Consider the following 16,301-nt stretch of genomic DNA (forward strand, 5'->3'; position numbering starts at 1 on the left):
GATCTGTTGATTCCAGCAAGGCCAGAAACTATTGATTTTAATGTTTAAGACTGACAGTTTTCATTATTAAGTACTGGGTTGAGGGTTGACTCGTGAGCGTTGACTCGTGAGCCTGAAGGAAACTGTTCGTGGGCCTAATGTTGCTGAGGTCTGTAGTTTGCTCATTCCTTGTGTACATTTACCGGATGATTAAAAAATACTGAACCCATTTTATGACGAAAAGTTTCAGTTCTCAAGTATCGATATAGAATAAGTCAGTGACCATATTATTGTGGAAAATTAGTTATCTAAATTTTGAATTTCAAAAAAAAAAAAGATATAAAAGAAAGAAAAAGAATGAACCGATTTTATGCCGAAATACTTCTGTTCTCAAGCATCGTTGTGGAATGAGTCAGTGACCATTTGAAAGAGGAGTTATCTAACTTTTTAATAACTAACTACGACTACTGATGGATATGTCGGAAATGGGCCAAAGATCTTGCTCTTTGCGCTTCACCTACCAGATTTCCAAGCTTCACCGTGTGTGATTTTTTAAATAGTGGGGATATGTAAAATATCGCGTTTATGGTCCACCGCTACCCACTAACTTCAATTACCTTAAGTATCGAATAACAAGAGCGATCAACTCAATGGACTGTGTTATGCTGAAACGCGCCTGGGATTTATTCTCTTATCGCATTGTTGTTGTCCGTGTTGCATCTGGTGGTGGCCACATTGAACACTTGTAAGGCACGGAATAAAACTTGGTTGTGAGTGCAATACTTGTGACTTAACTTGAATAGAGTTTTCTATTGATTTTCCGTACTGAAATATTGCGTAATGAAATCGGTTCATTCCTTTTGAATCACCCTGTGTATTATTTATTTCCGCGTTCTCACTCGAACTCCCAATCTCCTTTGCTCCCACATTCACTCACCACCTAACTTGCTCGCTCACTCAAACAATACCCCCCCCCCCCCCCCCCCCCCCCCGTTTGATAGTTTTGGTTCATGATATATGAAGGACTCCATGGCAAAACGTACCAATACTAAATCCATTTACTGCAGAAATTAGAAAAATGGGGGAAAACAATGATTTTCTTAAAAGAAATGTATGCAGGAAAGCAGTATTATACTAATTATAGTACTGAATATCGAGTACCTTATGAGAAGTTGTAGAGGGTACAAGGTTTTCTGAAAGTGCTCAGATTTTGTCTCTTGTGCATTTTGCAATGGAATTCTTTTGATAGTTTGTCCAGATTTTGTAGCTAACATATTTTGGAGTCTAGATTGTGCTACTGTCTCTTTGTGGCCAGCACATTCGTAGATAGAAAATATTTTTAAAGTCCCATCTCTTCTCATCTCATCTCGTCTCATCTCATCTCATCTCATCTCATTTTGTCTCATCTCATCTTGTCTTGTCTCGTCTGGCCTCGTATCATCCGGTCTTGTCTTGTCTCGTCTCACAACCAGTCCACCCATTGAGGTTGTCTTCCCGTGTCTGCCTCTTCGTCTCCCTCCTTGTGTTGTTCCCTGAAGGACAGTGTGCTTTCATCTCCACTTTCTACCCCTCCCCCTTCCCTTCCACCCCGGGTGGTTGGCGGGTGCTCTGGTGTGGTTTGCTCCTTCTTTCCTAACAAACATCTATCATCTGTTTCTCCCCTACATCTATTTTGTGTTTGTTACTCTCTTGGAACACCTAATCTTCGCCACTTATTTGACCTTATTGTGTTGCAAGTGCTGTAAGATTCATACTAAAACTAAACTAAAAACTTTCTCCCCCCTCCCCCTCACCTTCTTTACCCTCTCCTCTGGGCTCCTGACTCTTTCTGCAGCCTTTCTACTGCTACTCCTTGGCTCCTTCTTACTGCTATCTTTCAGCCACACCCCTGATCTTATGGTAGGAAAAATCTAACTCCTGGCCTTCTTGAATAAGGGCGAAAAATTTTGGAGGTCCCACAAGCAAGTTGCCCATGTTAAAAAAAAATTCCTTGGTGGTCCAAGGTCCAATCAGTGAGTCATAGAAAGTTGGTCACTGAAATTCAAAAGTACAAACTATGGGACAGAAAGGTGGTTGGGTGGACTTATTTTGATATTTATAGATACTGAACTTTGAAACAGTCAAAAGCAAAAGTTGAAACAGTAGCAATTAATTAAAGGTCAGATATATCTTAACTATGTCACTATTTGAAAAGTGCTCCCCTCCTCCCAAATGCTGTTTTGCTGTTTGTTAATTGTTTTTCTCATGTAGTTCCCTTTCAGCTGCGATGTTTGTTGTTGTCTTATTTGACACTACAATAACTATACATGTCTTAAAGCTGTATTAAATTCTGTATATTTGCCATTCTTTCTATTTTTTGTCTCTTTTTACTTTCTTACCTTAAGCTAGCTAGCCGTGCAGGTAAAAAACCAGCTGATGTCAAGGGTAAACAAGGTCAAGGTCAGCTGTGTGGAAATGCATTCTCAAGAGATCACAGTGGCCTGCTAATTCTTTTTTCTTTTAAATTTTAGAAAATTTGTTGTTTCTTTTTTTATTGGCACGCTGTTGTTTCATTTCAAGAAACTATTAAAGCCCCTGGGCTGGTTGGCCAGTGTTTATTGCACTCACTTTTTTCCACCCCTCCTTTCAATTCATTTGTTTGTTTTTGTTAATGAGTGACCTAGTAGTAACCTGTAGTTAGAAAAGTGCTTTTTAAAAATTTGTTCCCTCCCAAATGAAGTTGATTTTGGCCATACATGGTTTACCAGCTGTTGAAATAATAATATACTAAGCTCAAAAAATCAATTTTTACAAATTTGCCTCGCTGTTTCTTAGATAATTATATTCATAATTTAGGTGTATTTTTTATGCTACTATTTGCTCAACATATAGCTTGATTTCAAAATAGGCCTATATAGGAGTGAAGAAATTGAGGCGATCTGCAAGCTAGGTGTACAAATGGACAAACAGACAGACTAACAGACAGACAGACAGACAGACAGACAGACGGACAGAGAGGGATGAGGATAAGGTCACAGAGGGATAAAGTACTGCCAGTGATAATGATTTGTATGAATAAATGATAATATGAATAGCAAACTGACTAGCGCTAGAACAGAAAAATCTTTTGTTGACTGAATTCGTGGATAGGAAAATTTCACGTCTCCGAAAGTTTATAAGTCTTCGCTCAGCCGTAAAAGTGGTGGAGCTGTGCACGAAATACTTTGTGCTCAATTTCGTGTAATTATGTCCTTTGGAATTGACATTATGACTTCTGGATTAATTCAGTTTCGCTTAATTATGTCGTTTAGAATTGACGTTATGACTTCAGTATTAATTAAATCTTTTTTGTGACAACATTTGTTTTGAAAATAAAAAAGATATATGAAAGAAAGAAAACCAAAAAACATTGTCTCAAATGCTGTGTTTTCTCTCCGTGGCATGGATTATATTTGACCTTGGCATTGGTGATGATAGTTTGTTCCAGTTTTGTTTTTAGTGTTAGTGATTCAAACCTTTGCTTACATTGATTGTCATCAGATTTTTTAAAACCAATCAGCGTGGGTTGTTGGCAGGTGCTCTTTTCAATCTTACTGTTATCTTCATTTCTATGAATTTGGCATTTATTGTGCTGAATTTTTGTAAACTGCAAACTCATTATTCTGAAAAGACTACGAGGAATTTTTGTAAGGATTGATGGGAGGCAGGTGCAGAGGTTGCATTCTTAAATTCATTTTTTGAGAATTTTACATGTTTCCGTTTCCTTCAGCTATCAGTTTTTGTTCATGCCTTGTGTTATTTTATCATTCATTTATTTGCTTTCTGTAGATCACTGCATGAAAGCAGTTTATTCTAATTTATTTTTTTGCTTTATTTATACTTCCCCTGAAAGATTTGCCTTATTCAAAATCAGGTCAGAGGTGTGATCATTTGTTTGTGTCACTATTTCTCTCTGTGAAGGGAAAATTAAGCACCACAAAAAATTAACACATTCGTTGTTTAAAAAAAGGTTAGAGTGATTTTCACAGGGTCCCTTTTTCCTAATGAAAAGTATTGTTTTTCTCCCTCAACAGTTGAAGCTGCGTTTTGGAACGTCATGGTTAAATAATTATAGGGTCTAGCACAATGCTGAAAAAAATGAAACTAGAAAGTTCACTTTTTTTGTTATGGATATTTTGCTATTATAATTATATATGTAGTTTTTTTGTAGTGAATATCATCATCACCATGTAGCTCACAAATTTCCGCGAAAGCCACACGTGTACGCAGTTATCGTTATAATTTGGTTACATTCTTTTTTTGCTTTTCTGATTCTTTGATTTGTCATCACACATACATGGGCTTTTGAAGTGGTCACCTGATTATTCCACTGGACGAGTAGACTCTCTTTATTCATTGCAGATGTAAGTGAGTGGGTGGTTGGTGGGTGGTCTGGTGTGGTTTGCTCCTTCTTTCCTATCAAACATCTATCGTCTTTATCTCCCCTCCTTTTTTTTTGTGTTTGTTACTCTCTTGTAACACCTCTAATCTTCGGCATTTATATGACCTTATTGTGTTACAAATTCCGTAAAGCTCTTACTAAAACTAAACTAAAGATGTAAGTGATATTTATCCTTGTAAAGGAGGGACTACAGTACAGAACCATTTGCCTTTAAAGTTCAAGGGTTATATATATGTGAGGCGTACTGACAAACAGAATTACTTCCCGCAATCCACAAAGTGGAGATATTGGCCAAAAATCGACACTAGGATCAAATTTGTAGATTTTCTAGTGATGCCATATTCTTTATGTATAACATGTCTTTTATTATCTCATATTTATTTGTAGATTTTTCTATTGATGCCATATTCTTTGAGTATGATATACCTTTTATTTTTTCATACTTATAAATTGTAAAAACTTCACCTGTAAACCTGATGTGTCTATTTCCATAGGGCTTGAATCTGTGAAGTAACTCATTTTGTCAGCACACTTCACATTTACCCATAAAAAGGAGTGACAGTACAGAGCTATTTGCTTTTAATGTGAAAGGATTAATATATATGAATATATATGAATATATAATGAGAGATTGAGAAAGAGAGGGCAGATATCAAACCATTTAGCTTGGCAGATAGACAATCTCTTAAAGGCATAGTGATAACTTTAATGATAACAGTTATACACACGTAGAAAAAGAAATATTGATAATGGTAGAAACAAAATCATAAAAATATGAAAAATTACTGTTATTATTCTACTATTATTTGAAAAGTACACAAAGAAAACTGAGGGGCAGAAACAAATATCAAGGTAGCCACAAACAAAAACAACGAAAGCTACAGAATTTTTTTTTGTACTCATAGCCCTCAACGGGTGAAAATATGAAGTATTTGTGTAATTATCACAGAACTCATAGTTTTTGGACTTGAGTGAGTATTTAAATACCACTCAAAGGAATACTTGCAGGAAATACTTGAGTACTCACACACACCCTAGCATCCTATCTCATGGCTGGATTGCAATTGATGTCCATTTCCAGGCACCCTCACGGAATTTATGACCTCCCTTGTTCATTTTCAGGCACACTCGCCAAATTGTTGACCTCCCGTGTCCATTTCCAAGCACACTCATGAAATTGATGACCTCCCTTGTTCATTTCCTAGCACACTCACAAGAAATTGATGACCTTGTTTATTTCCAACCACACTCACGAAAAAATTGATGATTTCCCTTTTCCATTTCCAAGCACACTAACAAGAAATTGATCCCTCATCCATTTCCAAGCACACTCACGAAAAAATTGCTGACCTCCCTGGTTCATTTCCAGACACACTCACGAAATCGACGACCTGAAGCTGAAGCTGGAACTGACCCTGCAGGAGCTGGCAAAGACCAAGAAGTCGTGGGAGGACCTGGCTCAGGACAAGGAAGGGCTGGAAGAGAATCTCAAGAGGACGGAGAAACTTCTCCACGAGAGTGCGGAGGTCAAGGTCAGTGCTCGCTCAGTGTGTGTGTGTGTGTGTGTGCATTTGTGTTTGGGTGTGTGTGTTGTGTGTGTATGTTCTTTCCTGCTAGATGGCAATTACTTTCTGATCCATCCTTGTATTGGTAGGCTTTGCACGAAAATCTAGAAAATTCTCTTTTCCCCGTCATTCTTCTAGGACATTCTAGAAGAGGAGAAGAGACAGAAGAACGGCCTGAAGCTGGAGATCAACAGGCTGGAGCTGCAGCTGGCCGAGAAAACTGTGGAAGCCGACAAGTTCGAGTCTGAACGCAAGCATCGGTTGGAGCTTGAGTCCAAAGTGGGAACGCTTCGGGACGTGGAAGAAAGCCTAAAGGTGAGGAACGTTCTGATATAACGTCTGCTCACTTTGTGAAACTGTCGGGACTTTGTCAGTGGGAAGAAAACTCGTGAAATTTGCTCTCTATTAATGGGAGGAGCGAACCTTGAGGACCATTTTCTATATTTGTAGCCCAAGATCAAATCTAAGTACACATATAAGTAAGGCATAGTAAAATCTCTTGATATGCAATTTTATTTGGGCATAGCTACGGCGGTTGCTATGGAAACGGACGCCATCTTGAAAATAAAAAATGAATTTCAAATCCCTAAGGCTTTCTTATATACCTAGATCTACCAAATTTGACCAAATGAAGGTATACCTGAACCAGACCCTATCAGAGTAACAGCAAGTTTTTTTCAATAAGTGCGAAAGAAAAGAAAAAGATAATTTTCACAAAGTATGTAAGTTTACAGTTACTGATCAAATTTCCACAGGGGGGTAAATAAAGTGTTATCTATCTATCTATCTGTCTATCTATCTATCTATCGATCGATCGATCTTTCTATCTATCTATCTATCTGTCTGTCTGTCTGTCTGTCTGTCTGTCTGTCTGTCTGTCTGTCTGTCTGTCTGTCTGTCTGTCTGTCTGTCTGTCTGTCTGTCTGTCTGTCTGTCTGTCTGTCTATCTGTCTGTCTATCTATCTATCTATCTATCTATCTATCTATCTATCTATCTATCTATCTATCTATCTATCAATCTATCTATCTATCTCTCTATGTCTCTATCTATCTATCTATCTATTTTGCTGTTTTGTCCTCTCAGGTAATCAGCCGTGAGCTGGAGAAAGAACGGAAAATGCGAGAAAGCCTCGAGTTCCACTCAGAGGAACTGGAAAAAACGCTGTCTGTGCGTGTGAGCCGCGAGGACTTAGTTCAGGCTGAGGAGGAGGCAGACCGGGAGAGGGAGTGCCGGATAGAGCTGGAGGCCAAGGTGAAGGACACAGAGACGAAGGTCAGAGAGCTGGAGCGTGCGGTGAAGGAGGCAGAGATCAGCGGCACCTCGTCTTCGGAGCAGCTTCAGAACGAGCGAACTTTGAGGCTGAGTCTTGAGGCCAATGTCAAGGAACTACAGGTGGGTCTTGTCATGATATTCCATACTTATACTCGAATATACTCACAGGGAGCACGAGGCAGGGGTAGGCCATGGGAAACATGGAGGAGATGTGTGGAAAGGGACATGAGAGAAATGAAGCTCACTTGGAATGAGCTAGGAAGGATGGCCCAGGACAAAGATAAATGGAAGGAGCTTGTATGTGGCCTATACCCTGCCAGGGGTGAAAGGCATTGATGATGATGATACTCAAATATAGTGAAGATGTTTGATACGAAAATAAACACTTCCCTTCCGTATGAAATCAATATGGCTGAATGTTTGTTTTCGTCTTGTGCTCGTCTGACTTAGATCAAATATCAAGAAAACATAATATCATAACAGGTCTTTCCAAATGTTTCAGCACTAGTTTGCTGTTTTCATTTTGATTAAGCAGAATAAACCTAAGAAAAAAAGTCAAAGTTCTTTACAAAAGTTTCGTCTTTGCAGTCAGCCTAAGCAGAACAGATAAGGAGTTAAACTGTCTTGTAATGCAGAACAGAACAGATAAGGAGTTAAACTGTCTTGTAAAGAAGAACAGAACAGATAAGGAGTTAAACTGTCTTGTAAAGAAGGACAGATAAGGAGTTAAACTGTCTTGTAATGCAGAACAGATAAGGAGTTAAACTGTCTTGTAAAGAAGGACAGATAAGGAGTTAAACTGTCTTGTAAAGAAGAACAGAACAGATAAGGAGTTAAACTGTCTTGTAATGCAGAACAGAACAGATAAGGAGTTAAACTGTCTTGTAAAGAAGAACAGAACAGATAAGGAGTTAAACTGTCTTGTAAAGAAGGACAGATAAGGAGTTAAACTGTCTTGTAAAGAAGGACAGATAAGGAGTTAAACTGTCTTGTAATGCAGAACAGATAAGGAGTTAAACTGTCTTGTAAAGCAGAACAGATAAGGAGTTAAACTGTCTTGTAATGCAGAACAGATAAGGAGTTAAACTGTCTTGTAAAGAAGGACAGATAAGGAGTTAAACTGTCTTGTAAAGAAGGACAGATAAGGAGTTAAACTGTCTTGTAATGCAGAACAGATAAGGAGTTAAACTGTCTTGTAAAGAAGGACAGATAAGGAGTTAAACTGTCTTGTAAAGAAGGACAGATAAGGAGTTAAACTGTCTTGTAAAGAAGAACAGAACAGATAAGGAGTTAAACTGTCTTGTAATGCAGAACAGAACAGATAAGGAGTTAAACTGTCTTGTAAAGAAGAACAGAACAGATAAGGAGTTAAACTGTCTTGTAATGCAGAACAGAACAGATAAGGAGTTAAACTGTCTTGTAAAGAAGAACAGAACAGATAAGGAGTTAAACTGTCTTGTAATGCAGAACAGAACAGATAAGGAGTTAAACTGTCTTGTAAAGAAGAACAGAACAGATAAGGAGTTAAACTGTCTTGTAATGCAGAACAGATAAGGAGTTAAACTGTCTTGTAATGCAGAACAGATAAGGAGTTAAACTGTCTTGTAAAGAAGGACAGATAAGGAGTTAAACTGTCTTGTAATGCAGAACAGATAAGGAGTTAAACTGTCTTGTAATGCAGAACAGATAAGGAGTTAAACTGTCTAGTAAAGAAGGACAGATAAGGAGTTAAACTGTCTTGTAATGCAGAACAGATAAGGAGTTAAAATGTCTTGTTTTCGCTCTACAGTCAGCTTTAGCAGAACAGAGCTCCGCTGAGGAGCTGAGCAGGCTGAGGTCTGACCTGAACAAGGAGCGGGAGGCGGTGCGAGAGCTGCAGGAGTCGAGGGAGGACGTGGAGCTCCTGTGTGGGGAGTTGGAGAAGGAGAGAGGACTCAGGGCGGAGCTCACGCGACAGGTCTGCTCACTCCTTTATGTTTTCTCCAAATTAACCCTATCTGTACGTCGTGTTTTACTATCGTATCCATACGACGTGGGGGTTGTATTCTTCACAATTTAGAATACTTCTAGTACGAAGATGTCTTTGAAACTTTCAGCATTTCTCAAAAATTCATTTTGACAGACTGCTATGCAAAGCATACGGATCGGATAAACGAGTGAATTTCCTCTTTGAAAAGTGGTGGAACAGAGTTCCCCATGTCGTATGGATATGATAGTAAATCACAACGTATGGATAGGGTTAAGTGGTGGCACAGAGATCTCCATGTCGTATGGATACAATAGTAAAACAGACATACGGATAGGGTTAAGATGATACCGATGATGCCACATGTTAAAAAATTTACGAGTGTCTGATTCCACCACGTAGTGTGACACATATTTTAAAATTTTCCATTCTTCATCAGGTTGCTGAACTGGAGGCGGCGAATGAAGACTCTGCCTCGTCGACCTTGAAGGCGACCTTGGACGAACTGGAGCGGGAGCGAAGGGCGAGGGCGGAGTGCGACATGCGACTACAGGAAATGGAACAAGTGCTGGAGGACCAGAGGATGGACAGCGACAGTCTACAGCACAGCATGAGTGGGAAGGTAAGACCCGCACAGCAACCCCCCGCCCCTCTGTTATTGGGAATCAGAATCAAAAGGGGAGGGGAGGGGGGGCAGTAAAAATTTTTTGTTTTTAATTATTAAATTTTTTTTCTCCATTATTTTCCTCCTCATCATCATCATCATCATCATCATCATCATCATCATCATCCCGGAATCAGAGCAGCACTGAGACAAGTATATGTGTGGGCAGTCACCAAGGAGGTATATACTCGATTACTGAAAATGGTTTGGCCACCTGTTATGTAGGTCACCTAGCCAGCCAGCCTCGAGAGCCTACACAACACCAAACACTCAGGCCATAAAGGAAGAGGAAGGCCACGCAAAAGGTGGATTGAGGGTGTCAAGGAAACCCTGAGAAATCATAATATTCCTTTATAAGAGCTGCAGAACTGGCCTACCATAGAAAACTGCATCTCTCCTCGACGCTTAACGGCAACAGAGGATGAAAAGATAAATGTAAAAGTAAAGAGGTTGGAAGAAACCTAAGCCCCACTCAAATTTTGATCCACCCAGCACCACTGCAACAGAGGATGAAAAAGTAAAAGTGAAGGCGAGTAAATGAACATGAGTTTTCAGTGACGTCTGCTGTGTTCTTTTTTTTCTCCCTCCAGATGAAGTCACTGGAAAAGCGAGTGCAGGCGCTCCAGGATGATCTGTTTGCGGCACAAGACGAGCTGCAATCTTTCCAGGACAGATACGATCAGGTGTGTAGATAGACATACATCAGTGTTGGACAGATACGATCAGGTGTGTAGATAGACGTACAACAGTGTTGGACAGATACGATCAGGTGTGTAGATAGACGTACATCAGTGTTGGACAGATATGATCAGGTGTGTAGATAGACGTACAACAGTGTTGGACAGATTCGACATGTTCGTAACCCTTTGAACCCTGACCTCTTTAGGCTACCATGCCCCTCTGGCTGAGCTCCTGAGAGATATATTGCTAACAAACATACATATGTGAGACGTGCTGACAAAAAGAGTTACTCCTCACAACCCATGAGTGGAGACGTCAGCAGAAAATAGACAAATCAAATTTGTACTTTTTTTATGGGACGCCATTTTTTATTCAAGTCAAGCATGTCTTTTATAATTTCGTATATTGAATTGTACAAATCGAACCTATACATTTCATGTATCTATCTGTGTCCGTAGGGGTAAAATCCGAGACTTCACTCACTTTATCAGCACACCTCACGTATGATCGTCAGAATCACTTCCCATATCCCACTCAGGGTTGTCCTTGTCATTACCAGCATCTAATTCAGAAAAATCTTCAAAACAATTGATAACATCCTGTGCAGTAAACACTATTTTGTGGGTGGTTGGCGGGTGCTCTGGTGTGGTTTGCTTCTTCTTTTCTATCAAACTACTTTTGTCGTTATCTCCCCTTCTTTTTTATCTTCGTTACTCTCTTGTAACACTTCTAATCTTCTGGCGCTCATATGACCTTATGCAGTTGCGAGCGCCGTAAAACCTCTACTAAAACTAAAAAACACTGTTTTCCGTGTGCATTTTGTCTCAGTGGGCTGGGCTGAATATAGGGTCTCGCTCAACGATCTAATGGTGGCAAGGCATGTGGCCAGTTTTACTAACCACCCCCTGTCTACTGGTGGCGAGGCATGCGGCCAGTTTTATATACCACCTGTCTAGCGATGACAAGGCATGCGGCCAGTTTTATGTACCACCTGTCTACATTTGGCAAGGCATGTGGCCAGTTTAGCATACCACCTGTCTAGCGGTGGCAAGGCCTCAAATTGCTAAGTGTGTATATAGACAAAAGTGTGTGTATAGGCAACATGCTTTCTGTCTGACAAAGCAAAGTCTTCTATGTTCTGAACACTATTTGGAAACTTTCTATTTCTGTTCCTCTCAAAGGGTTATATTCTAATTCCTTCCTACATTTTTCTCTTTTTGTGTATACTTTTAGGAGTATTGCTCTCGAGAAGATGAAAAAGAGCTGACTATATAATATCTCCTGCTAGAAATAATGATAAAAGACAGATTTCTATAACACTGGTGGCTACAAACTGTAATAAAACAAGTAACCAATTAAGATTTTTACATTCCATCTTTAAAAAAAATACTTTTCTCGTGGAAATTTTAACATCTTAAAGAAATGTACTCTTTTTAGATACGTTGTTTGTCTCATGCGTATTAATATGTTGTTATTATGTAAGCCTCATTGTGAGTACATGTATCTGGAAATGAATAGGGGCTCTTGTGCCCTAGAGGTTAAGGTGTTCGCCTCTCATTCAAAGGTGCCGGGTCGAATCCAAGTACCGACGGAAAAATTTTCTTTTCTAAAATTGTCTCCTTTCACCTCCTGTCCTGCTCTCCAACAATGTTCTGTCGTCTGCTTTTGTCTCCAGTTTCTGCCCCCACCCCCTCACCTCCTTTGCCCCCTCCTCTGGGCTCCTGACTCTTTCTACAGCATTTCTACAGCTACTCCGTGGCTCTTTCTTACTGCTGTCTTTCAGCCACACCCCTGATCTTCTGGTTGGAAAGATCTACACCTAGCCTTCTCGGACAAGGGCAAAAAATCTCAGAGGGCCGGTGTGCAAGTTCCGCTTGTTAAAAATCCCTTGGTGGTCTAAAATCGATAAGAGTAAGCTTCGGCCGCCACCCGGGCAAAATTCAAAATTTCCTACCAACTGAAAATGTTTAATGTGTCTCGCGCGCTCATATGACATTATGCAGTTGCGAACGCCGTAAAACACTTACCCAACCCCCCCCCCCCCCCCAAAAAATAAAGGAAATGAATATTCATATGCTGCAGGCCATGCAGGAAGCAGAAGTGGCCAAGCTGGAAGCTGCCAGGAGTCAGGTGCAGACGTCCAATCAGAGGTCGGCTCTCAGATCACCCGCGGCAGATTCAACTGACGGAGACAAGGTAACTGTCTATGATTGTTGTGGGGACGGGGGGTTTAGCTCTGTAAATAGGATTTTTTAATCTTTTGGGGGGGGAGGGGTGTAGATCACCAGCGGCAGATTCCACTGACGGAGACAAGGTAACTGTTAGTCAGTGATTGTTGTGGGGAGGGGGGGGGGGGTTTGCTCTGTAAATAGGATTTTTTTTAAAGGGGGGGGGGGGGTAGGGGAGAAATGTTTTGTTTTTGCTGATTGTACCTTAAAAATTCAACGTCCTCCCTTAATTTATTTTGCCTCTAAATAAAATTCTCTTTATTTCTTTTGTCTTTTGAATTTTCCATCAACAGTTTCAAGTGATAAAAGAGTATTTTGATGAGCGCCTGATCTCACCACCATGACTCTCCAATGTAGAAACTACTTCCTCTTTCACTTTTGACACAGCTTATTTTATGAACGTTTTGCGTTGTATCCCCCATTACGTATTTCATAAGATCTGGAGAAAAAAATTCCGTCAAAATGTGGACAGCAATTCTGGGGTGAAAGTGTTAATGTTACCCAGATGTTGCTGTTGTTGTTTTCAATTCCCTTTAGCTGCGAGCATTTCATTCTTGGCAGCGCAATGTCTCCCCCAAGTAACCACAGGTCCTTGTCATCTGGTCAACGCCAGAGTAGAGCAGGCTTTATAAGTCTGTAGGTGTGTGTAGGAGCCTGCGTCGAAGAACTGCCAGGTTTGGGCAGTGAAGGAGAAGATGTTCAATGGTCTCCTCGTGGTAGTCACAGTGTCTGCAATGGGGTTCCCATATGGGGTTGATTCTGTTTATGTGCTTGTTGGTGTGTAAGTGTCCTATGTTACCCAGATGACAAAAGTTTCCGTCGTGTTTTAGCACCAACAGGACCTGGAGCTCTCCCTTCTGTCCACGTCTGCCAAACTGCAGGAGACGCTGAACGAGCTGAACACGCTCAAGTCGCAGCTGTGTCGCACGCAGGAGGAGCTCAACGGTCGCGACACTGACGTCATTCACTCCAGGTGGGTCAGGGGGCAAATGATATTATTGACGTGGGAGGGAGAGGGGGAGGGAGGTAGAGGGAGAGACAGAGAGAAAGAGAGAGACAGACAGACAGACACGCAGGAAGAACTCAGTGGTCGCGACACTGATGTCTTTCATTCCAGGTAGGTTAGGGGGCAGAGGATATTATTGATGTGGTGGTGTTGTAGAGAAAGAGAGTGGGAGAGATGGTGAGAGAGAGAGATAGAGAGAGAGTGAGAGAGACATACAGACACAGGCAGACAGGCAGAGAAAGACAGGCAGACTTTTTTGTCCTCCCAAGACCTCCCAAAGTCAATAACAGCACCGTTGTTCATCCACAGGAAAGAGGTAGAGCTGCTGAAACAGTCGTTAGAGATGAGCACAAACCAGCTGGAAGTGAGCGAAGACGAGCTACGGAACTTGCGTCGTGAACTGGCTGATGCTAATTGTGAGTTACTCCTCAAGCCTTGACTAATTTTGTTATTTGTTGTGAGGCAGCGTGGTGAATCAGGCACTCATCAAAATACGGAAATTGGAGAAACAGGCATTTTTCTGCCAGTTTGGACATTTTTATCAAATTTTTATTTTTGGCTCAACCTCTTTTATGTCCATATAAAAACACACTTCCATGTGAATTTTGCTGAAAAATATTGATAAAAGGCTCAAAATATGTCATTTTTCTGTTTTCAAAGACTCTTTCGCTATTGGAGTTACCAAACTTTGGCATCTATTTTCTCGCTAATTTCACCACTGAAACCAGGTGACCTCACTTTCTTCAGTCGTAAATATCTCGAGTTCTGTTCACGATAGATGGATATTTATCTCATTGAAAGCAAGGCAAATAAATCAGCTTTCAGATGAAATCAATAAGTTCATGTCACGAGGCAGTGGTATAAGGCGCTTGTCAAGTTTTGGGCATGTGAAGTTATTGGTATCTTCTTAAACCTTGTTCATTCATCATCATTATTATTGTTATAATCATCATCTTTATTATTGTTATTGTTAGTGTTATTATCATCATCATCAATATTATTATTATCATTATTATTATTATTATTATTATTATTATTGTTATTATTAATCATTTTAAATATTGATATTTTATTATCATTAATATTAGTGCTATTATTATTATTATTGTTGTTGTTATTATTATAATAATAATTATTATCATTATTGTTATTCTTGTAATTATCATTATTATTATTTTTCCACTCATCCCAAAAATGACCTCTCCATCAGGCGCCACAAAGATCGCGGAGAGTCGGCTGGCGGACAAACAAGCCAAGCTGGATGCGGTGGTGCAGGACCGAGACGAGATCCAGCGGGAACTGGACACCCTGTGCGACGAGCAGCAGCAGCGGGTGACCCCGCGACCTCTCGACCCCACCTTCTACGGGGAGGAGGAGCGGCAGGAACACGTGGACCGTATCGGCAGCCTGGAGAAACTGTCCCGTACACTGGAGCTGGACAATAGAGAGATGGCCAGGAAGGTGTGCATGTGTGTGTGTGTGTGTGTGTGTGTGTGTGTGTGTGTGTGTATGTGTGTTCAGTGTGAGATGTGTAAGGTGTGTGCATCATGTATGTTCGGTTTGATGTGTGTCAGGTGTGTGTATCGTGTGTGTTTTTTGTGATGTGTGGAAGGTGTGTGTTTATATGTGTGTTCAGTGTGATGTGTGGAAGGTGTGTATCCCGTGTGTGTGTTCGGTTTGATGTGTGTAAGGTGTGTGTATCATGTGTGCTCGGTTTGATGTTTTCCTTAACACTTCCACATTGGTGACTCTGTCGTAACAGAGAATAGAAATCTTAAATATTTAAAAAAGATACACAAAATTGTGGGCAAGCAAGGCAGGGGAAGGCCCAGAACAACATACTTGGGGAACGTAAACAAATGGGTAACAAGGAAAGATCAGGGAAACGTAGCTTTTTTTGAGAGCATCCGAGCAAAGGAATGAATGGAGAACCATGATTGCCGATGTCTGTCGCAGATCTGGCACTGGATGATGATGATGATCTACCTTGAATAGAAGTCGAGATATTTCGGATTGAAGAGGATGGTGATCACCTGGTTTCAGCAGTAAAATGAGCACATAAATGGTGGCCAAGTTTGGTGACATCCATAGTTAGAGAATCTTTAGAAATGGAAAGTTTACTTTTTTGTGTGTCTTTAATCAAGGTTTTTTGTTTTTTTTTAGTAGAGGGTTTTACGGCGCTTGCAACTGCATAAGGTCATATGAGCGCCAAATCAAGGAAAAAACAACAACAAAAGAAGGAGAAATATGTTTTAAATTGGGTGTAAAAGAAGTTGAGCAAAAAAAAGAAAATTCATTTTAAAAATCACCAAACGCCCAGAAAAAATGCTGTGGTTTCTTTGATTTCCTTATTTTAACAAGTGCCAGGTTTCTCCATGATGCCTCACATATACTTAATTTGTTTAACCTTTTGCATCGGCAGCTGTCGGACACCATGTCTAAATGTGAGACTTATGAGGAGCAGCTGCAGAGGGAAAAACTGAGGAGCACAGGTGAGTCAGGTGTTGGAGGGAGGGAGG

General features: G+C 40.4%; 1 protein-coding gene across 1 annotated transcript in view; it reads left to right on the plus strand.

Annotated features, from left to right (window-relative positions):
- LOC101849851 (trichohyalin) overlaps window positions 1-16,301 on the plus strand; it is a gene marked incomplete in the record, with an annotated part of 75,546 nt that overhangs the window by 21,994 nt on the left and 37,251 nt on the right. The window contains 11 exon segments of the mRNA XM_035970463.1: window positions 5,769-5,931; window positions 6,103-6,279; window positions 7,049-7,357; window positions 9,027-9,194; window positions 9,643-9,825; window positions 10,458-10,550; window positions 12,631-12,744; window positions 13,607-13,749; window positions 14,092-14,198; window positions 14,993-15,243; window positions 16,205-16,274. Of these exon segments, the coding sequence (XP_035826356.1) occupies window positions 5,769-5,931; window positions 6,103-6,279; window positions 7,049-7,357; window positions 9,027-9,194; window positions 9,643-9,825; window positions 10,458-10,550; window positions 12,631-12,744; window positions 13,607-13,749; window positions 14,092-14,198; window positions 14,993-15,243; window positions 16,205-16,274 (1,778 nt within the window).

This window comes from Aplysia californica, unplaced genomic scaffold, assembly GCF_000002075.1.
Source record: "Aplysia californica isolate F4 #8 unplaced genomic scaffold, AplCal3.0 scaffold00270, whole genome shotgun sequence".
In the NCBI taxonomy this organism is placed as follows: Eukaryota; Metazoa; Mollusca; class Gastropoda; order Aplysiida; family Aplysiidae; genus Aplysia; species Aplysia californica.